Source organism: Coregonus clupeaformis, chromosome 17, assembly GCF_020615455.1.
Source record: "Coregonus clupeaformis isolate EN_2021a chromosome 17, ASM2061545v1, whole genome shotgun sequence".
NCBI lineage: Eukaryota > Metazoa > Chordata > Actinopteri > Salmoniformes > Salmonidae > Coregonus > Coregonus clupeaformis.
The window spans coordinates 49,056,187-49,079,138 of NC_059208.1; the positions used below are offsets into that span (position 1 = coordinate 49,056,187).

Genomic DNA, 22,952 nt, shown 5'->3' on the forward strand with positions numbered 1-22,952 from the left:
GGTTAAATAAAATCCTGATCTTTCTTATATCTCTGATATAGGACAGACACTTATATTTTGGGGACTATCTGTTGTTCCATGTAGTGAATCTGTTATTCAATGCGTTTGAATGGGCAAATAGCAGTAAGGCCAAATAAAAATTGTCATCAAATAATATAAAAATATATATGTTGATACTTCAAGGGGTCTTAAAATTCTAAATCAAATAGTACAATTATCCTTGGTATGACCTTCTTAAAACAATTCCATATAGCTTAGTAGAACCCCCCCTCACCCTCCCCTGGCGTAGACTGGGTTTAGACTGTTTAGTGCCAAAAATAAGGGATTAAATACATGTAAAAAACAAACAAAAATGTTTCCTGATCTTTCTTGTACAGTATCTCTCAGATATAGGACAGACACTTCAGAACAAACTTCCTTTAGATTTTTTGGAGGGGCCTATCTGTTCCATGTAGTGAATCTGTTATTCAATGCGTTTGTATGGGCTAATAGCAGCAAGGCCAAGTAAAAATGTTCATCAAATAATTTTATATATTTTTGGGATACTTCAAGGGGTCTTAAAATTCAAAATCAAATAGCAAAATGATCCTTGGTAAGACCTTCTTAAAACAATTGCATATAGCTTAGTATACAGATATGCAAAGCTGATACAGACATACCCAAGATGGCTCAAAAGCTGTAATCGACGCCGAAGGTGCTTTTATAGTACAAAGTATTGACTCGGGTGTGAATACTTATGTAAATAACATTTTCTGTATTTCATTTTCAATAAATTTGCAAAAATGTGTAAAAACAGTTTTTTCATTTTGTCATTATGGGGTATTGTGTGTAGATGGGTGTGATTCTTTTTTAAATGTATTTAATCCATTTTTAATTCAAGGTTGTAACACAACAAAAGGTGGAATAAAACAAGGGGTATGAATACTTTTGAAGGCACTCTCCTCTAGATGGCGTCTGGTAGCTCAACATCCTCCCCTCGTGATTTTATTTGTGTGTGTGCGTGCGTGCACAGATTACCTTTATTCCAAACACAGAGCAGGAACAATATATCTAATAACTCATGGCCTTTCTGTCTTCGCATCCATCCATATTCCAAAACATACGTTTGTCCGTTTTCAAGCCTCAGAAGCACAAACCCAAATTGTATTGATTGATGCAGGACTGTGTGTGGATGTGTTCACATGAGGCTGGAGCTGGTTCTCCCTATGTTACTGAATACCAATACTGATCCGTTGCCGTGGGTGTGTTTGGGTGCGTAGGCCGTGGGTGTGTTTGGGTGCATGTGAGCATCCATGTGTGAATGACTCTCACATTACACACACACACACACAGCTTCCTGTGAGCAGGGTTAGAGCAAAGATCAGGGCAAGCATCCCTGTTCACACACACAGAAATATCTAATTTACATACGGTACCAGTTTGGACACACCTACTCATTCCAGGGTTTTTCTTAATTTGTATTATTTTATACATTGTAGAATATAGTGTAGACATCAAAACTATGAAATAACACATATGGAATCATGTAGTAACCAAAAAAGTGTTAAACAAATCGTCAAAGTAGCCACCCTTTGCCTTGATGACAGCTTTGCACACTCTTGGCATTCTCTCAACCAGCTTCATGAGGTAGTCACCTGGAATTTGTAAGTCGCTCTGGATAAGAGTGTCTGCTAAATGACGTAAATGTAAATGTAATGAATGCTTTTCCAACAGTCTTGAAGGAGTTCCCACATATGCTGAGCACTTGTTGGCTGCTTTTCCTTCACTCTGCGGTCCAACTCATCCCAAACCATCTCAATTGGGTTGAGGTCGGGTGATTGTGGAGGTCAGGTCATCTGATGCAGCACTCCATCACTCTCCTTCTTGGTCAAATAGCCCTTACACAGCCTGGAGGTGTGTTTTGGGTCATTGTCCTGCTGAAAAACAAATGATAGTCCCACTAAGCGCAAACCAGATGGGATGGCGTATCGCTGCAGAATGCTGTGGTAGCCATGCTGGTTAAGTGTGCCTTGAATTCTAAATAAATCGCAGTTTCACCAGCAAAGCACCATCACACCTCCTCCTCCATGCTTCACGGTGGGAACCACACATGCGGAGATCATCCGTTCACCTACTCTGCATCTCACAAAGACACAGCGGTTGGAACCAAAAATCTCACATTTGGACTCATCAGACAAAAGGACAGATTTCCACCGGTTTAATGTTTCTTGGCCCAAGCAAGTCTTCTTCTTATTGGTGTCCTTTTAGTAGCGGGTTTCTTTGCAGCAATTCGACCATGAAGGCCTGATTCACACAGTCCCCTCTGAACAGTTGATGTTGAGATGTGTCTGTGACTGGAACTCTGTGAAGCATTTATTTGGGCTGCAATCTGAGGTGCAGTCAATTGCCGATTGCTGAAGCTAGTAACTCTAATGAACTTATCCTCTGCAGCAGAGGTAACTCTGGGTCTTCCTTTCCTGTGGCGGTCCTCATGAGAGCCAGTTTCATCATAGCGCTTGATGGTTTTTGCGCCTGCATTTGAAAATGTATGCACTCACTAACTGTAAGTCGCTCTGGATAAGAGCGTCTGCTAAATGACTAAAATGTAAATGTAAATTAACTTTAAAAGTTCTTGACATTTTCCGTATTGACTGACCTTCATGTCTTAAAGTAATGATCGACTATCGTTTCTCTTTTCTTATTTGAGCTGTTCTTGCCGTAATATGGACTTTGTCTTTTACGAAATAGGGCTATTTTTTCAATTAACAAGGCACACCTGTTAATTGAAATGCATTCCAGGTGACTACCTCATGAAGCTGGTTGAGAGAATGCCAAGAGTGTGCAAAGCTGTCATCAAGGCAAAGGGTGGCTACTTTGAAGAATCTCATATAAAATATATTTTGATTTGATTAACACTTTTTTGGTTACTACATGATTCTATATGTGTTATTTCATAGTTTTGAGGTCTTCACTATTATTCTACAACATAGAAAATAATAAAAATAAAGAAAAACCAAACTTTTGACTGGTACTGTAAGTACTTGCACCCCTTTGCTATGACAATCCAAATTGGGCTCAGGTGCATCCTATTTCTTTTGATCATCCTTGAGATGTCACTATATTTCAGCACAACCTTATGGGACAGAGGGGTGCAATGTTTCCCAGAATAAACATGTTCTGTGGTTCTTCTAACTGGTACAGTTTTTTCTGCAAATATGGTGGTGTTACTGTAGCTCCTCAGATGTCTGTACCGTATAGATAGACTGGGGACACACAGACTGGTCATATGATTTAGATCTGCTCTATTGCAAATCTTCCAACACACACACACACACACACACACACACACGCACACAGCAAATTAAAGCGGGAGAATGCATGCGCACATACTGATTTAATGGGGTTTTGTGGCTAGGCTAGAATGCTCCTCTAGGCTCTCAGGCTCTGCCTCTCATATGAAAACAGTTACAACGAACACACACAATTACAAATAGACACGCACACACACACTGCTCTAGTTGTCTTGCCAGTTTGTTCCAGTTTTTATAACGAGGGAATGGGGAAGCTCAGCCACCAATACACCAATGGGGTTACTGGCACACACACACTGGCATACACTCCTCTTTAAGTTATGTGAGAGGGATAAAGCCTCTCTTCTCATAATGGAGAACACAGCAGAGCCTTTGTGCCCGAAAAAAACACAGACCAGTACAAACAAGTACAGACCACTACAAACCAGTAGTACAGAAACTATGGACCAGACCAGACCAGTACAGACACCATTACAGACCAGCTCAGGCCCCTACAGTCTTTTACAGACCACTACAAAGCAACATAGACACCATTTAAGGACCAGAACAGACCACTATAGAACAGTACAGACTTCTACAGTGTAGACCAGTACTGCTGCACCAGAGCCGGGATGTGACCTTTTGTCAGTGCTGGTCTGTCTGGACTGAGAACAGGAGGAGAGCTGACTGACTGCTGTGCTGATTAGCTACCTACCTACTGCTAGCTTCTCTCTCGCTCTCTCTCGCTCTCTCTCGCTCTCTCTCTCTCTCTCTCTCTCTCTCTCTCTCTCTCTCTCTCACTCACTCACTCACTCACTCACTCACTCACTCACTCACTCACTCACTCACTCACTCACTCACTCACTCACTCACTCACTCACTCACTCACTCACTCACTCACTCACTCACTCACTCACTCACACACACACACACACACACACACACACAGCGCTGGTTTCATCAGCCTGCTGAATAGAGCAACAAATACACACACAGCGCCGGCTCACAGCATTGTCCGCACTAATCATAGGGCCTCTGTGCGCGTGTGTGTTTGGCTGCAGCAGCACAAGCGGCAGTGGGGATATGTAGCTTCCTGTGTGCTAGCCAGTCAGATCAGTCTGCCGCATGCCGCTGCTGCCATTATACTGAGGAATCCCTGAGCTAGCCACCTTGTCGGGAGAGTGAGAGAGCGCGAGAGGGGGAGAGTGAGAGAGAGCGTGTGTGTTAGACTGTTTGTTTTGTTTAGAGAGAGAGAGGGAGGGAGCTGCCAGACTGCTGTAGCTCGGGAACAGTGGAGGACATCGAGAGGACAGAGCTGCTTTCAGCTTGGATTATATTATACCCCAGGAGCTGCGCTGTTACAGTAGGGGTGGCTGGTGTGTTTGAAAGAGGGGGTACGGTGTGTGTGTTTAAGAGAAAGAGGGCGGTTGGAACTACAGAGCCGTGTGTGTCTGTATAAGGGGGGTACGGTGTATGTGTGTTTTTCCAATGCGGTCGGAGCGTGCGAGCCGTGTGTGTATTGTGGTGCTGGAGGAGGAGGAGGATGAACAATCCTCTCCTCCTCGTCCCTCTCCTCTTCACCCCTCTCCCCCCCTTCACCCCAAACCCTCTCCGGACCGCAAGTCCCATCATGCCGTGTGTCGCAGAGCTCAGGAAGACAAGGTGAGACTGAGGGACCATCTCCGCTGTTTTGGTTGGCTGTGGATTAGCCTAACGTTTTTGCCAGGGTTAGAGATGCACTTAGCTTGTGAGCGTTTTGAATAGAATCATTTGTCATTGAGAGGGAATCTGTCATGCACAATTTTAAATAACACCGGCAAAACCGTACAGATGCATATACTACACATCACACACAATATAAGGTTGAATGTTGCTAATAGTGTACTATGTACCAAGCCTTTAGCTAGTGTTTGGTTATGGCTAGTATAATAATGTTTCAAACACCCTAACTGGTTTGTGATAAGGAAGACACTGGCTGCCAGTAGCAGATTTACATTTGTAGTTTTGACATAGGCCTACAATTTTGCATAATACCCTGCATAATGAACTACATTTGTTAAAAGAGACCCAACCAATATGGCTGCAGATCCGGTATGGAGTTTTAGATGAGAGGTTAGAACCTGCCACTAAATATTTCCCGGACACAGACTAAACCTATTCCTGGACTAAAAAGCTCTTTAAATGGAGAATCTCCATTGACTGGCCCATATAGTTTTAGATAGGAAGTTAGAGATTTGCCTATAAGAGAGAATAATAGGAGTGTTGTTGGTTCATGTCTTGTAGTCAGTCAGTGTCATTATTATAATGGCATGTACAGACAGATACTAACATGCCTCACTGTTATACTGTTATTTATAGGCCAGAGAAAGAGCGCTATGCTTTGAATGAAATAACCCCATGTTAAACATTGGTGGTACCTGCCGTGTGTGTGTGTGTGTGTGTGTGTGTGTGTGTGTGGCACGTCTGTGTACTAATCACAGTAGGTATTAGGCACCACCATGCTCTCCCACACACGCAAAAGGAGGGAGTGAGAGATTAATGGATGGAGGAGATTCATTCACCCTTTCTCTCGGTCTCTCTCAATAAGGACTCTCCTCAGACAGAAGCCTTCATTCCTTTTTTACTCTCTTTTACACTCCCTCTCTCCTGAGACCAGCTGGTGTCTGACAGACCAGGTGGCCAGGTTATGATTTAACCCCTCACAGCCTGCCTGGCTTTCTGTTGCAGAGGCACAGGTGGCAAACAGAGTGATACGGCTAGTGTGTGTGTGGAGGGGGGACCTTTCAGAAGGTGCGTGTCAGGCATGTGTTTGTGAGTGAATTCTTTTGGGCTTTGCAGCTGCCAGTGTCATAAAAGTGACCCCCTTCCCGTATACACTGACTGACCCCTCCCCCCGCATGTACTCCTGCTATGCCAGACACCTGAGAAGAGGGGGGATGGTTTACTGGGGGGGTTTAGTGGTGGTGGGTGCTGCGCTGTTCACTGGGGATGCTGTTGACTGGCAGAGTTGGTTTTAGGATCAGGATGGATTGAGGGGGGCTTATAGAGAAACATGGGGGACTGTGGTCCAGTATGCTGTTTGTGACACATACACACACTCACTATTGTAGCCCAGAATAAAGCTGTTGTCGGTCAATTCCACAGTATTGGAATGATGCTTTGACTCACTGTTCACTTTAAAATGTATGCCAAACAAAAACCATTGTTTTCAAAGTTTAACAAAACATACAACTCCATGCACAAGGACTACTTTGAACAATTTACACAGAGAATTGAACAAAAACACATTTACTGGAAGAACTGTGCAGATGCAAAGTTTGGTAACATAATTAGGGTAGTCTCCCTCAGTTTTTTATGCGACCAGGTTTGCCAAAAACTCTGCTCCGAATTAAGATGAAAAGATACAGTGCCTTCAAAAAGTATTCATACCACTTGACGTATTCCATATTTTGTTGTGTTATAGCCTGAATTCACAATGCCCCATAATGAAATAGTGAAAACATGTTTTTAGAACATTTTGCAAATTTATTGAAAATTAAATACAGAAATATCTAATTTACATAAGTATTTACATCCCTGAGTCAATACATGTTAGAATCACCTTTGGCAGCGATTACAGCTGTGAGTCTTTCTGAGTAAGTCTCTAAGAGCTTTACACACCTGGATTGTACAATATTTGCACATTTTTCTTGAAAAAATTCTTCAAGCTCTATCAAGTTGGTTGTTCATCATTGCTAGACAGCCATTTTCAAGTCTTGCAATAGATTTTCAAGGCGATATTAAGTCAAAACTGTAACTAGGCCACTCAGGAATGTACAATGTTGTCTTGGTAAGCAACTGCAGTGTATATTTGGCCTTGTGTTTTAGGTTATTGTTCTGCTGAAAGGTGAATTTTGTCTCCCAGTGTCTGTTGGAAAGCAGACTGAACCAGGATTCTCTAGGATTTTGCCTGTGGTTAGCTCTTTTCCGTTTCTTTTTATCCTAAAAAACTCTCTAGTCCTTGCCGATGACAAGCATACCCATAACATGATGCAGCCACCACCATGCTTGAACATATGAAGAGTGGTACTCAGTGATGTGTTGTGTTGGATTTGCCACAAACATAACAATTTGTTTTCAGGACATAAAGTTCATTTCTCGGCCACACTGTTTGCAGTTTTACTTTAGTGCCTAGTTAAGAGAATGCCAAGAGTGTGCTAAGCTGTCATCAAAGCAAAGGGTGGCTATTTGAAGAATCTCAAATTTGAAATATATTTTGATTTGTTTAACACTTTTTAGGTTACTACATGTTTCCATATGTGTTATTTCATAGTTTTCATGTCTTCACTATTATTCTACAATATAGAAAATAGTAAAGAAATAAAGGAAAAACCTTTCTAAAACTTTTCACCGGTAGTGTAGATTAGCAAAAAAATCTAAAAACCTGTTTTTGCTTTGTCATTTTGGGGTATTGTGTGTAGATTGATGAGGGGGAAAAACTATTGAATCAATTTTAGGATAAGGCTGTAATGTAACAAAATGTGGAAAAAGTCAAGGGGTCTGAATACTTTCCGAATGTGGACACCTGCTCGTCGAACATCTCATTCCAAAATCATGGGCACAATATGAAGTTGGTCCCCCCTTTTCTGCTGTAACAGCCTCCACTTTTCTGAGATTGCTGCGGGGACTTGCTTCCATTCAGCCACAAGCATTTGTGAGGTCGGGCACTGATGTTGGGCGATTAGGCCTGGCTCGCAGTCAGTGTTCCAATTCATCCCAAAGGGGTTTCTATGGGGTTGAAGTCAGGGCTCTGTGCAGGCCAGTCAAGTTCTTCCACACAGATCTCGACAAACCATTTCTGTATGGACCTCGCTTTGTGCACAGGGGCATTGTCATGCTGAAACAGGAAAGGGCCTTCCCCAAACTGTTGCCACAAAGTTGGTAGCACAGAATCGTCTAGAATGTCATTGTATGCTGTAGCGTTAAGATTTCCCTTCACTGAAACAAAGGGGCCTAGCCTGAACCATGAAAAACAGCCCCAGACCATTATTCCTCCTCCACCAAACTTTACAGTTGGCACTATGCATTCGGGCAGGTAGCGTTCTCCTGTCATCCGCCAAACCCAGATTCGTCTGTCTTGACTGCCAGATGGTGAAGCGTGATTCATCACTCCGGAGAACGCGGCCATGCTCGGCCATGGAAACCCATTTCATGATGCTCCCAACGAACAGTTCTTGTGCTGACATTGCTTCCAGAGACAGTTTGGAACTCTGTAGTGAGTGTTGCAGACGATTTTTACGTGCATCAGCACTCGGTGGTCCCGTTCTGTGAGCTTGTGTGGTCTACCACTTCGCAGCTGAGTCGTTGTTGCTCCTAGATGTTTCCACTTCACAATAACAGCACTTACAGTTGACCCGGGCAGCTCTAGCAGGGCAGAAAATTGACAAACTGACTTTTTGGAAAGGTGGTATCCTATGACGGTGCCACGTTGAAAGTCACTGAGCTCTTCATTACTGCTAATGTTTGTCTATGGAGATTGCATGGCGGTGTTCTCGATTTTATAAACCTGTCAGCAACGGGTGTGGCTGGAATAGCTGAATCCACTAATTTGAAGGGGTGTCAACATACTTTTGTGGGTTATTGGTAACATAATTACAAGGCTTTTACAATTACAATGTTTCTTAAACTTACAGAAGGCTAATAATTTCTCCCAAACTATACTGAACAAAAATATAAACACAACATGCAACTATTTTTTAGATTTTACTGAGTTAGAGTTCATATAAGGAAATCAGTCAATTGAAATAAATCCATTAGGCCCTAATCTATGGATTTACATGACTGGGAATACAGATATGCATCGGTTGGTCACAGATACCTTAAAAGAAAAAGATAGGGGCGTGGATCAGAAAACCAGTCAGTATCTGGTGTGACCAGCATTCGCCTCATGCAGCACGACACATCTCCTTTACATAGAGTTGATCAGGCTGTCGATTGTGGCCTGTGGAATGTTGTCCCACTCCTCTTCAATGGTCGTGTGAATTTGCTGGATATTGGCGGGAATTGGAACACGCTGTCGTACACGTTGATCCAGAGCATCCCAAACATGCTCAATGGGTGACATGTCCGGGTGAGTATGCAGGCCATGGAAGAACTGGAACATTTTCAGCTTCCAGGAATTGTGTACAGATCCTTGCAACATTTACATTTTAGTCATTTAGCAGACGCTCTTAACCAGAGCGACTTACAGGAGCAATTAGGGTCAAGTGCCTTGCTCAAGGGCACATTAACGTCATTTAGCAGACGCTCTTAGCCAGAGCGACTCACAAATTGGTACGTTCACCCTATAGCCAGTGGGATAACCACTTTACAATTTGGGGGGGGGGGGGTTAGAAGGATTACTTTATCCTATCCCAGGTATTCCTTAAAGAGGTGGGGTTTCAAATGTCTCCGGAAGGTGGTGAGTGACTCCGCTGTCCTGGCGTCGTGAGGGAGCTTGTTCCACCATTGGGGTGCCAGAGCAGCGAACAGTTTTGACTGGGCTGAGGGGGAGCTATGCTTCCGCAGAGGAAGGGAGCCAGCAGGCCAGAGGTGGATGAACGCAATGCCCTCGTTTGGGTGTAGGGACTGATCAGAGCCTGAAGGTACAGAGGTGCCGTTCCCCTCACTGCTCCATAGGCAAGCACCATGGTCTTGTAGCGGATGCGAGCTTCAACTGGAAGCCAGTGGAGTGTGCGGAGGAGGGGGTGACGTGAGAGAACTTGGGAAGGTTGAACACCAGACGGGCTGCGGCATTCTGGATGAGTTGTAGGGGTTTAATGGCACAGGCAGGGAGGCCAGCCAACAGCGAGTTGCAGTAGTCCAGACGGGGAGATGACAAGTGCCTGGATTAGGACCTGTGCCGCTTCTTGTGTAAGGCAGGGTCGTACTCTCCGAATGTTGTAGAGCATGAACCTGCAGGAGCGGGTCACCGCCTTGATGTTGGCGGAGAACGACAGGGTGTTGTCCAGGGTCACGCCTAGGCTCTTCGCACTCTGGGAGGAGGACACAGCGGAGTTGTCAACCGTGATGGCGAGATCATGGAACGGGCAGTCCTTCCCCGGGAGGAAGAGCAGCTCCGTCTTGCCAGGGTTCAGCTTGAGGTGGTGATCCGTCATCCATACTGATATGTCTGCCAGACATGCAGAGATGCGATTCGCCACCTGGTTATCAGAAGGGGGAAAGGAGAAGATTAGTTGTGTATCGTCAGCGTAGCAATGATATGAAAGGCCATGTGAGGATATGACAGAGCCAAGTGACTTGGTGTATAGGGAGAAAAGGAGAGGGCCTAGAACTGAGCCCTGGGGGACACCAGTGGTGAGAGCGCGTGGTGCGGAGACAGCTTTCGCCACGCCACTTGGTAGGAGCGACCGGTCAGGTAGGACGCAATCCAGGAGTGAGCCGCGCCGGAGATGCCCAGCTCGGAGAGGGTGGAGAGGAGGATCTGATGGTTCACAGTATCAAAGGCAGCAGACAGGTCTAGAAGGACAAGAGCAGAGGAGAGAGAGTTAGCTTTAGCAGTGCGGAGAGTCTCCGTGACACAGAGAAGAGCAGTCTCAGTTGAATGACCAGTCCTGAAACCTGATTGGTTTGGATCAAGAAGGTCATTCTGAGAGAGATAGCAAGAGAGTTGGCTAAAGACGGCACGCTCAATAGTTTTGGAAAGAAAAGAAAGAAGGGATACTGGTCTGTAGTTGTTGACATCAGTGGGGTCGAGTGTTGGTTTTTTGAGAAGGGGGAGCAACTCTCGCTCTCTTGAAGACGGAAGGGACATGACCAGCGGTCAAGGATGAGTTGATCAGCGAGGTGAGGTAGGGGAGAAGGTCACCGGAGATGGTCTGGAGAAGAGAGGAGGGGATGGGGTCAAGCGGGCAGGTTGTTGGGCGGCCTGCAGTCACAAGTCGCAGGATTTTATCTGGAGAGAGAGGGGAGAAAGAAGTCAGAGCATAGGGTAGGGCAGTGTGAGCAGGACCAACAGTGTCATTAGACTTAACAAACGAGGATCGGATGTCGTCAACCTTCTTTTTCAAAGTGGTTGACGAAGTCATCCACAGAGAGAGAGGAGGGGGGGAGGAGGATTCAGGAGGGAGGAAAATGTGGCAAAGAGTTTCCTAGGGTTAGAGGCAGATGCTTGGAATTTAGAGTGGTAGAAGGTGGCCTTAGCAGCAGAAACAGATGAAGAAAATGTAGAGAGGAGGGAGGAAAAGAAGCCAGGTCGGCAGGGAGTTTAGTTTTCTTCCATTTCCGCTCCGCTGCCCGGAGCTCTGTTCTGTGAGCTCGCAATGAGTCATCAAGCCACGGAGCTGGAGGGGAGGGCCGAGGCCGGCCGGGAGGATAGGGGACACAGAGAGTCAAAGGATGCAGAAAGGGGAGGAGAGGAGGGTTGAGGAGGCAGAATCAGGAGATTGGAGGGAGAAGGATTGAGCAGAGGGAAGAGATGATAGGATGGAAGAGGAGAGAGTAGTGGGAGAGAGAGAGCGAAGGTTGCGGGCGGCGCATTACCATCTGTGTAGGGGCAGAGTGAGTAGTGTGGGAGGAGAGCGAGAGAGAAAAGGAAACAAAGTAGTGGTCAGAGACTTGGAGGGGAGTTGCAGTGAGATTAGTAGAGGAGCAGCATCTAGTGAAGATGAGGTCAAGCGTATTGCCTGCCTTGTGAGTAGGGGGGACGGTGAGAGGGTGAGGTCAAAAGAGGAGAGGAGTGGAAAGAAGGAGGCAGAGAGAAATGAGTCAAATGTGGACATAGGGAGGTTGAAATCCCCCAAAACTGTGAGGGGTGAGCCATCCTCAGGGAAGGAACTTATCAAGGCGTCAAGCTCATTGATGAACTCTCCAAGGGAACCTGGAGGGCGATAGATGACAAGGATATTAAGCTTAAATGGGCTAGTGACTGTGACAGCATGGAATTCAAATGAGGAGATAGACAGATGGGTTAGGGGAAAAATTGAGAATGTCCACTTGGGAGAGATGAGGATTCCTGTACCACCACCCCTCTGACCAGATGCTCTCGGGGTATGTGAGAACACATGGTCAGACGAGGAGAGAGCAGTAGGAGTAGCAGTGTTTTCAGTGGTGATCCATGTTTCCGTCAGCGCCAGGAAGTCGAGGGACTGGAGGTTGGCATAGGCTGGGATGAAGTCAGCTTTGTTGGCAGCAGAACGGCAGTTCCAGAGGCTGCCTGCGACCTGGAACTCCACGTGGGTGGTGCGTGCAGGGACCACCAGGTTAGAGAGGCAGCAGCCACGCGGTGTGGTGCGTTTGTGTAGCCTGTGCAGAGAGGAGAGAACAGGGATAGGCAGAGGCATAGTTGACAGGCTGTAGCAAATGGCTACAAAAATGCAGAGGAGATCGGAATGAAATGAGCTGAGCATCTGGGAGCGGAGAGAGCAGGACCTCCCTCACCAAAACTTCTACCTCAGAAACTAAAATTGTTTCACTGAACCACCCGAACAAAAACTCTCCCAACTTCCACCTTTAGAAATCAGAATTGTTGTGAACCACAGCGGTTCAATGTTTAAAGGAATAGACTCAACCCACTTTATTCAACTATGACACCATAGCTAACTAGCAAGCTAGCATCCAATAACAATAACACACCGTATAGCACCAACACTTGGTCACAACAAACCACCAATAGTGTGATAACACACTAAACAGATCATTCGTGTCTGTGTCAAGTTCCTTTCATGACACAGCAATGATTAGACATTGGCTAGCTAGGACAAGTATATTGTATTTAGCTACTACCGTACAGTTAAGCTGGTAGTAGCTAATCCAGCTAGCAATGGCCACTGTGTTGACTTTGTTTGAAGAACGGCTAGCTGGCTAGCTTCGTGCTACACCCGGCACACAATGGCTATTGTGTTGACTCTAACTCAGTTCGAAAAAACGGCTAGGTAGCTCGCTCGTGCTACAGCCGGCACTGCCAGGACACAGTAACTACCCACAACAACCCACGATGCTTAGCTATGACGCCGTAGCTAACCTGCAAGCTAGCATCCATTAACACACAATTTAGCATCAATACTTGGTTACGACAAACTGCCAAGAGTGTGTTAGCACACTAAACAGATAATTCAAGTCCGTGTCTAGTTCCTTTCATAACGCATAACGCAGCAAAAATTAAACGTTGGCTAGGACTACATTAACATTTGGAAACAGCTCTCCAGCGTTGCTAATCGATACCAGTAGCTACCCGCTAGCTAGCTAGCCTCGTGCTTTGATACTAACCTACAATTACCTACGGAAACCTACAATAACAACAATACTAACCTATAATAAATACAATACCTAACTACAGCTAACTACCTACCTACGTTGGCTAGGACTACATTAACATTTGGAAACAGCTCTCCAGCGTTGCTAATCGATACCAGTAGCAACCCGCTAGCTAGCTAGCCTCGTGCTTCGATACTAACCTACAATTACCTACGGAAACCTACAATAACAACAATACTAACCTATAATAAATACAATACCTAACTACAGCTAACTACCTACCTACGATCTAAAACATGGTTAAGCTTTACTCAACACCATATGAGAAGCTTACCTCCTGCTTACCTCCAGCTAGAGAAAAACACGACCTGCAACATGGGGCCGTGCATTATCATGCTAAAACAGGAGGTGATGGCAGCGGATTAATGGCACAACAATGAGCCTCAGGATCTCGTCACGGTCTCTGTGCATTCAGATTTCCATTGATAAAATGCTTGTTTTCCGTAGCTTATGCCTGCCCATACCATAACCCCACCGCAACCATGGGGCACTCTGTTCACAACGTTGACATCAGCAAACTGCTCGCCCACATGATGCAATACACGTTGTCTGCGGTTGTGAGGCCGGTTGGACATATTGCCAAATTCTCTAAAACAACATTGGAGGCGGCTTATGGTAGAGAAATGAACATTAAATTGTCTGGCAACCGCTCTGGTGGACATTCCTGCAGTCAGCATGCCAATTGCATGCTCTGTGGCATTGTATTGTGTGACAAACTGCAGATTTTAGAGTGTCCTTTTATTGTCCCCAGCACAAGGTGTAATGATCATGCCGTTTAATCAGCTTCTTGATGGATTAATGGAGAAATGCTCACTAACATGGATGTGCACAAGATTTGTGTGTAAGGAAAATTTCTGGGATCTTTTATTTCAGCTCATGAAACATGGGACCAACACTTTACATGTTGCGTTTATATTTTTGTTCAGTGTAAATATAATTGTTGATATTAGTTGCCAGGGGTCTTTACTTCAAAATTATTGTTTTTTAAGTACCTTTTTAATACTTTTTCTGGTAGATGTTGTCTAAGACCACTGTTTGACCAGAAATCAAAGCCTATGCTTATAACTGTGGGAAATGGTTGAAAAATGTATATTTGCCTTAATTGCTCAAAAATATAGACTCTTAGCTTTTTGCTCCTATGAACTTCAGAAGTTGGTGCTCATGGGTCCTTTTTAGATGGAAATGCCCTGTAGTAATCTTCAGCATGTAACCAAACTGTAGTAACGTTAGCAAGCAGGATGTTAACAGGTTCTGGGCTCCTGAGTGGCGCAGTGGTCTTAAGGCACTGCATCGCAGTGCTAACTGTGCCACTAGAGATCCTGGTTCGAATCCAGGCTCTGTCGCAGCCGGCCGCGACCGGGAGACTCATGGGCGGCGCACAAGTCGTCCAGGGTAGGGGAGGGAATGGCCGGCAGGGATGTAGCTCAGTTGATAGAGCATGGCGTTTGCAACGCCAGGGTTGTGGGTTCGTTTCCCACGGGGGGCCAGTATAAAAATAAATAAATAAATATATATATGTGTGTATTCACTAACTGTAAGTCGCTCTGGATAAGAGCGTCTGCTAAATGACTAAAATGTAAAAAATGTATTGTTAGTAATCTAGCCAAGTCATTCAGAGGAAAATGATCTAACACCTTTCCATCTCTCTCTCTCCGTTTCTCTCGCTATCTATTCTTTCCATTGTTCGCTCTTGTTGTTTCTATCTCTCTCACTCACTCATTCACTCACTCAAATTCAATCTTCTTTAATGGCATGAATGACAAGGTCAATGTTGCCAAAGTGAAGTGATGCACCTAAATATTATGAAAACAACAGCGACAACAATAAGAATAGTAGCTATAATACTAAATAAAAAATCCATGTATATTTTTACACACACACACAGACACACATTGACTGATAGTTAGTTCTCTCTGTGTCCTCCCATACAGCCCTCTCTGCTGAAAGCCATCTTCAGTGTGGACGCTGATGAAGTCCGCTCCCTCATATTCAAGAAGGAGGATGTCAACGTACAGGTAACATTACTGTACACACACAGACCGACACAGACAGGAGTCAGTCAGTCCATAAGTATCTCTTGCTCTGAATTGCTTGCAAATCTGTCCACTCCTCATCTCCTCACCCTTCATCTGCAATGATTATCAAAGACTTGACAGGTGGAAGCTCATCATTAGGCTGGCTTTCCTGGTCAGTTCTCATCATTACGCTGGCTTGCCTGGTCAATTCTTTCAGATCAGTGCAATGAAGGACAGGAGGAGAGGACAGACTTTTTAGACAATTGTGGAATAGCCAGTGTGTCTGTACTCTCGGTCTCTTACTAAATCAATGTTGAGAGGCCAGATTCTTTCAGCCAATCAATCAGGTGAGGGCAGGTTAGTTCATTTCTTCTTTCCCACTCCCTTTCTGTTCAGCCCTCTCTCTTTCGCTCTCAATCCCCCGTCCTCCCTCCCTCTCACCCCTGCCCTCTTTCTCTCCCTCTCACCCTCCCTCCACTCTCTCTACTTCTCTCTATATTGCTGGGGTCATCAGAGACATTTTGGTCTGATGTTTGAGTCAGCAGTTTTCAATCTGACCTATTACAGGCCTCCCTCTCCGTCATGTGACTTTGTTTACGACCTACGGTACTCCCCTGATTGCCCTCTGCTGCATGGAGAGAACAAGGGATGGAGGGAAGCAGAGAACGAGAGAGGGAGGGAGGTAGACTGGGAGGGTTGGAGAGAGGGGAATGGGCAAGTGATAGAGAGATGCAGAGAAAGAGAGGAGGGGGAGGGCATGGAAGGGAGGGAGAGAGAGAGCTGGAATTGATTGTTCCATCCATCCAGATTGACTAGCATGGTTGGTTAGTTCTACAGAGGACCTGCGTTATATGGTCAGACAGATGGTAAAACATCCTCACCACAGAGAAGAAGAGGGAGAGCGACAGAGAGGTACTCTTGTAGTCACCCATCGGTCACTCTCACACCAGTGAGACACTGGACACACACACATACACAGGACCACTGGTCGATAGGCTACCCCCCAGGGAGAGCAGAGGGAATGTGAGAGCAGAGGGAGGAGAGAAATCCCTCCATCATCCTGTCATCCTGCCTTTATTACCTTGTTCCCTGGCTCCCTGGGAGCCTGACCGATGACTGGCCACAACTACACAGACTGACCAATGATTGGCCACAGCTAGCGAGACCACAACAATCTAACACACTGTTGTCAATCTTCCCTTTCCGAGTTAATTGCAGGTGAAAAATTAAGATGCTCTCTTAAACAGTTGATTCTGAACACTTGGGGCGGTTTCCCGTATACCAATTAAACCTTGTCCTGGATAATAAAGAAATGTCAATGGAGACTCTCCATTGAGCCAGATTTTTTTGTCCAGGACTAGGCTTAATCTGTGTCCGGGAAAGCAGCCCAAAGATGTTGGGTAAGAGGAGTGGAGGAGTGATGCTGTTATTAGTCTGGCTTCTAGTGGGATCCCTGCCAAGTACAGTAGTAGTTGACCTACTCCCAGCTGCCCTGCAGTGTCTCCCAGACTCCTGGAGATGGATGGATGGAGGGAGGGAGGGAGAGAGGGAGAGAGGGAGAGAGGGAGAGAGGGAGAGAGGGAGTCATCCACTTGATTGTGATCCAGGAAGCTAACCCGTCACTTGGCTGGCTGCACTGTTGTGTGGGACATAGTTGTGCTCCCTCTTGTCTACTGGCAGCATAGTGAGAAGCAGTGTGTGTGTGTTCAAGTTTATTATGAACATCGAAGCTAGTGTGAAATTAGATATTTTACATACTGTACCTCCCTCCTAAAATGAACATGAAAGTAGTGTGTGTAATATGTATAACATGTATTTCTGCTCTGGTCTCTACTAGGACAGTGAGAAAAGGACCCCACTCCACGCTGCAGCCTACCTAGGAGACGCTGACATCATCGAACTCCTCATCCTCTCAGGTACACATCTCACCTGTCTGCCTGTTATACCTGTCTGCCTGTTATACCTGAAAAGCCTACTAAATTGGAAGACTTAGTATGAGTATTTGGTCACAGCAGCCAATGTTGACATCACCCATTCATGGAGAGGAAATGATAGGGAGAGAGATGTGGAGATTGTTTCCCTGTGTGTGTTGTGATGGTCTATTTTAACCCCTGACACACATGGGCCTCTCAAAGGATCATGGGAGTTTCCCCCAGTAGCTCGTGGGTCCTGCCCATTCTCTGTCAGTGGAAAGTTAACCCTTAACCTTTTCTCTCTCTCTTTTTTAGGAGCCAGAGTAAATGCTAAAGACAATAAGTGGTTAACTCCTCTTCACCGAGCTGTTGCTTCCTGCAGCGAGGTAACACACACTCACTTACTCACACACACACACACACACGTTCATCAATGCTCTCTTTCTCTATATGATGCTGTATCAGTCTTGTTGAAACAGTGATTGTGAACGCTCTTTCTTTGTGTGTGTAGGATGCAGTGTGTATGTTGATAAAACACAGTGCTGATGTGAACGCACGGGATAAGAACTGGCAGACTCCTCTCCATGTTGCCGCCAACAACAAGGCTATCCGCGTTGCCGAGGCCCTCGTCCCATTGCTTAGCAACGTCAATGTGTCGGACCGGGGTGGACGCACAGCCCTGCACCATGCTGCCTTCAGCGGACACCTGGAGGTAACACACACACATTCACAGACGTATTAGTTGGCGTGTCATGAGGCTAGTATGACTTCACTTGTTGTGCGCGTGTGTGTGTCAGATGGTGAAGCTGCTTCTCTCCAGAGGAGCCAACATCGACGCCTTTGATAAGAAGGACAGGAGAGCCATCCACTGGGCTGCCTACATGGGTAAGACGCAAACACACACACTCAGAGCTATATAAAAAGGGTTGTTTGTTTGAATACATTTTTATTTGATGTTTAGATTTTTTCTAGAAACAAAATGGTATGAATGGTATGCTAACAAAATGTTCCCTTCCCCGCTCTGTTTCTCTTTCGCCACCTCCGTCCCTACTTTCCTCACCTCCCTTCCCCCCTCCCTCCCTCCAGGTCATATGGAGGTGGTGAGGTTGTTGGTGTCTAGCGGAGCAGAGATAGACTGTAAAGATAAGAACTCTTATACTCCTCTACATGCCGCTGCCTCTAGTGGGATGACTACCACTGTCCAATACCTGCTGGGGCTGGGTGTACAGGTACACACACACAAACATCATTCAATTTCATCCTCGCCTTATAATAGCAAAGAAAGAAGTCTGTTGAGATACACAAACTAACTGCTTCTCTCTCTCTCTCTCTTCCCTCTCTCTCTATCTCCTCTCTCTCTCAATCTTCTCTCTCTCAATCTTCTCTCTCCCCCCTCTCTCTCCCCCCTCTCTCTCCCCCCTCTCTCTCCTCTCTCTCCCCTCTCTCTCTCCCCTCTCTCTCCCCTCTCTCTCTCCCCTCTCTCTCTCCCTCTCTCTCCCTCTCTCTCTCCCCTCTCTCTCTCCCCTCTCTCTCTGCTCTCTCTCTCTCTCCGCCCTCTCTCTCTCTCCGCCCTCTCTCTCTCTACCCTCTCTCTCCCCTCTCTCTCTCCCCTCTCTCTCTCCCCTCTCTTTCTCCTCTCTCTCTCTCCTCTCTCTCTCTCTCTCTCTCCGCCCTCTCTCTCTCTCCGCCCTCTCTCTCTCTCTCCGCCCTCTCTCTCTCTCTCTCCGCCCTCTCTCTCTCTCTCTCCGTCCTCTCTCTCTCTCTCCGCCCTCTCTCTCTCTCCGCCCTTTCTCTCTCTCCGTCCTCTCTCTCTCTCTCCGCCCTCTCTCTCTCCGCCCTCTCTCTCTCTCCGCCCTCTCTCTCTCTCCGCCCTCTCTCTCTCTCCGCCCTCTCCCTCTCTCCCGCCCTCTCTTTCTCTCTCCCCGCCCTCTCTTTCTCTCTCCCCGCCCTCTCTTTCTCTCTCCCCGCCCTCTCTTTCTCTCTCCCCGCCCTCTCTTTCTCTCTCCCCGCCCTCTCTTTCTCTCTCCTCGCCCTCTCTTTCTCTCTCCCCGCCCCCTCTCTCTCTCTCCCCGCCCCCTCTCTCTCTCCCCGCCCCCTCTCTCTCTCCCGCCCCCCTCTCTCTCTCCGCCCTCTCTCTCTCTCCGCCCTCTCTCTCTCTCCGCCCTCTCTCTCTCTCCGCCCTCTCTCTCTCTCCGCCCTCTCTCTCTCCGCCCTCTCTCTCTCTCCGCCCTCTCTCTCTCTCCGCCCTCTCTCTCTCTCCGCCCTCTCTCTCTCTCCGCCCTCTCTCTCTCTCCGCCCTCTCTCTCTCTCCGCCCCCTCTCTCTCTCCGCCCCCTCTCTCTCTCCGCCCCCTCTCGCTCTCCCCGCCCTCTCTCCCCGCCCCCTCCCTCCCTCTCTCCCCGCCTCCCGCCCTCTCTCCCGCCCTCTCTCCCCGCCCTCCCGCCCTCTCTCCCCGCCCTCCCGCCCTCTCTCCCGCCCTCTCTTTCCCTCTCTCCCCGCCCTCTCTTTCCCTCTCTCCCGCCCTCTCTTTCCCTCTCTCCCCGCCCTCTCTTTCCCTCTCTCCCGCCCTCTCTTTCCCTCTCTCCCCGCGCGCTCCCTCTCTCTCCCCGCGCGCTCCCTCTCTCCCCGCGCGCTCCCTCTCTCTCTCCCCCCGCGCGCTCCCTCTCTCTCTCCCCGCGCGCTCCCCTCTCTCTCTCCCCCGCGCTCCCTCTCTCTCCCCGCGCTCCCCTCTCTCTCCCGCGCGCTCCCTCTCTCTCTCCCTGCGCGCTCCCTCTCTCTCTCCCTGCGCGCTCCCTCTCTCTCTCCCCGCGCGCTCCCTCTCTCTCCGCCCTCTCTCTCCGCCCTCTCTCTCCGCCCACTCTCTCCCCTCTCTCTCTCTCTGCCCTCTCTCTGCTCTCTCTCTCTCCGCCCTCTCTCTGCTCTCTCTCCGCCCTCTCTCTCTCTCCGCCCTCTCCCTCCGCCCTCTCCCTCTCTCCCCACCCTCTCTTTCTCTCTCCCCACCCTCTCTTTCTCTCTCTCCACCCTCTCTTTCTCTCTCCCCGCCCTCTCTTTCTCTCTCCCCGCCCACTCTCTCCGCCCTCTCTCTCTCTCCGCCCTCTCTCTCTCTCCGCCCTCTCTCTCTCTCCGCCCTCTCTCTCTCTCCGCCCTCTCTCTCTCTCCGCCCTCTCTCTCTCTCCGCCCTCTCTCTCCGCCCTCTCTCCGCCCTCCGCCGTCTCCCTCCGCCCTCTCCCTCTCTCCCCACCCTCTCTTTCTCTCTCCCCACCCTCTCTTTCTCTCTCCCCACCCTCTCTTTCTCTCTCCCCGCCCTCTCTTTCTCTCTCCCCGCCCACTCTCCTCGCCCTCTCTTTCACTCTCCCCGCCCCCTCTCTCTCCCCGCCCCCTCTCTCTCTCTCTCTCACCTCGCCGCCTCTCTCTCTCTCCCCGCCCCCTCTCTCTCTCCCCACGTGCTCCCTCTCTCTCCCCGCGGCTCCCTCTCTCTCCCCGCGCGCTCCCTCTCTCTCCCCGCGCGCTCCCTCTCTCTCCCGCGCGCTCCCTCTCTCTCTCCCCGCGCGCTCCCTCTCTCTCCCCGCGCGCTCCCTCTCTCTCTCCCCCGCGCTCCCTCTCTCTCTCCCCGCGCGCTCCCTCTCTCTCTCCCCGCGCGCTCCTCTCTCTCTCTCCCGCGCGCTCCCTCTCTCTCTCCCCCTGCTCTCCCTCTCTCTCTCCCCGCGCGCTCCTCTCTCTCTCCCCGCGCGCTCCCTCTCTCTCTCCCCGCGCGCTCTCTCTCTCTCCCCGCGCGCTCCCTCTCTCTCTCCCCGCGCGCTCCCTCTCTCTCTCCCCGCGCGCTCCCTCTCTCTCTCCCCGCGCGCTCCCTCTCTCTCCCCGCGCGCTCCCTCTCTCTCCCCGCGCGCTCCCTCTCTCTCTCCCGCGCGCTCCTCTCTCTCTCTCCCCTCGCGCTCCCTCTCTCTCTCTCCCCTCGCGCTCCTCTCTCTCCCCGCGCGCTCCTCTCTCTCTCCCCGCGCGCTCCCTCTCTCTCCCGCGCGCTCCCTCTCTCTCTCCCCGCGCTCCCTGTCTCTCCCCCGCGCTCCCTCTCTCTCCCCGCGCTCCCTCTCTCTCTCCCCGCGCTCCCTCTCTCTCTCCCGCGCTCCCTCTCTCTCCCCGCGCTCCCTCTCTCTCCCGCGCGCTCCTCTCTCTCTCCCTCGCGCTCCCTCTCTCTCTCCCCGCGCGCTCCCTCTCTCTCTCCCCGCGCGCTCCCTCTCTCTCTCCCTCGCGCTCCCTCTCTCTCTCCCCTGCGCTCCCTCTCTCTCCCCGCGCGCTCCCTCTCTCTCTCCCCGCGCTCCCTCTCTCTCTCCCCGCCCTCTCTCTCTCCCCGCCCTCTCTCTCTCCCCGCCCGCTCTCTCTCCCGCCCGCTCTCTGCTCTCTCTCCCGCCCCGCTCTCTGCTCTCTCTCCCGCCCGCTCTCTGCTCTCTCTCCCCGCCCGCTCTCTGCTCTCTCTCCCGCCCGCTCTCTGCTCTCTCTCTCCCGCCCGCTCTCTGCTCTCTCTCCCCGCCCGCTCTCTGCTCTCTCTCTCCCGCCCGCTCTCTGCTCTCTCTCTCCCCGCCCGCTCTCTGCTCTCTCTCTCCCCGCCCGCTCTCTCTCTCTCCCCGCCCGCTCTCTGTCTCTCCCCGCCCGCTCTCTGTCTCTCCCCGCCCGCTCTCTCGCTCTCCCCACCCTCTCGCTCGCTCTCCCTCCGTCTCTCTAGATAAACCAGGGTAATATGTATGGTAACTCTGCTCTCCATATGGCCAGTTATAATGGCCAGGATATGGTGGTCAACGAACTCATAGAGGCTGGAGCCTCCATCAACCAGGTACACCTCTGTGTGTGTGCGTGTGTTGGTGCACGTGTGTTGGTGTGTATATAGTAACAGTATCTCTCTCTAACAGGTGAATGAGAGGGGTCTGTCTGCGCTGCACTTCTCAGCCTGTTCCCGCCAGGGGGCGCTGTGTCTGGAACTACTGCTGGGGAACGGAGCTAACGTCAACATCAGGGTACACACACACTGCTCCTAGGCCCACAGGGTAGTAGTGGGACATATGGTGGGGGGTGTGAGAGGAGAGCTGAAGTTGCTCAGGGCGGTAGGGTGGGTGGGTGGGTGGGGGGGGTGAGAGAAGAGCTGAAGTTGCTCAGGGCGGTAGGGTGGGGGGGTGAGAGAAGAGCTGAAGTTGCTCAGGGTGGGGGGTGTGAGAGAAGAGCTGAACGCCTCTCGGTGCAAGCTGCTCAGGGCAGCTGAGACAGTTTCCATAAAACCTTTAGAGTTCACACCCAGTCCTGATCTGAATAGGAAGGTTTATAACACAGGGAACGTCACCCAGTCCTGATCTGAATAGGAACGTTTATAACACAGGGAACATCACAGCTAACAATTAACTGCTTTGACAAACAGAGTCAAATGCCTCTCTCTCGCTCCCCCGCCCCCCTCTCTCTCCCTCTCACTCTCTCATTCCC

General features: G+C 49.0%; 1 protein-coding gene across 3 annotated transcripts in view; it reads left to right on the top strand.

Moving 5' to 3' along the window:
* Nucleotides 1–22,952, top strand: part of LOC121586637 (serine/threonine-protein phosphatase 6 regulatory ankyrin repeat subunit A) — a 65,624-nt gene that overhangs the window by 21,796 nt on the left and 20,876 nt on the right. Inside the window, exons 1-9 of one of the 3 annotated variants that reach the window (XM_041903523.2) lie at nucleotides 4,359–4,931; nucleotides 15,494–15,577; nucleotides 17,415–17,493; nucleotides 17,806–17,876; nucleotides 18,002–18,202; nucleotides 18,288–18,375; nucleotides 18,577–18,719; nucleotides 22,207–22,314; nucleotides 22,391–22,495. In XM_041903523.2, the coding sequence (XP_041759457.1) occupies nucleotides 4,743–4,931; nucleotides 15,494–15,577; nucleotides 17,415–17,493; nucleotides 17,806–17,876; nucleotides 18,002–18,202; nucleotides 18,288–18,375; nucleotides 18,577–18,719; nucleotides 22,207–22,314; nucleotides 22,391–22,495 (1,068 nt within the window). In that variant the 5' untranslated portion in view covers nucleotides 4,359–4,742. Of the gene's footprint in view, nucleotides 1–4,358; nucleotides 4,932–15,493; nucleotides 15,578–17,414; nucleotides 17,494–17,805; nucleotides 17,877–18,001; nucleotides 18,203–18,287; nucleotides 18,376–18,576; nucleotides 18,720–22,206; nucleotides 22,315–22,390; nucleotides 22,496–22,952 lie in introns of those variants that run through there. The other 2 variants (XM_041903521.2, XM_041903522.2) reach the window with 2 other exon arrangements.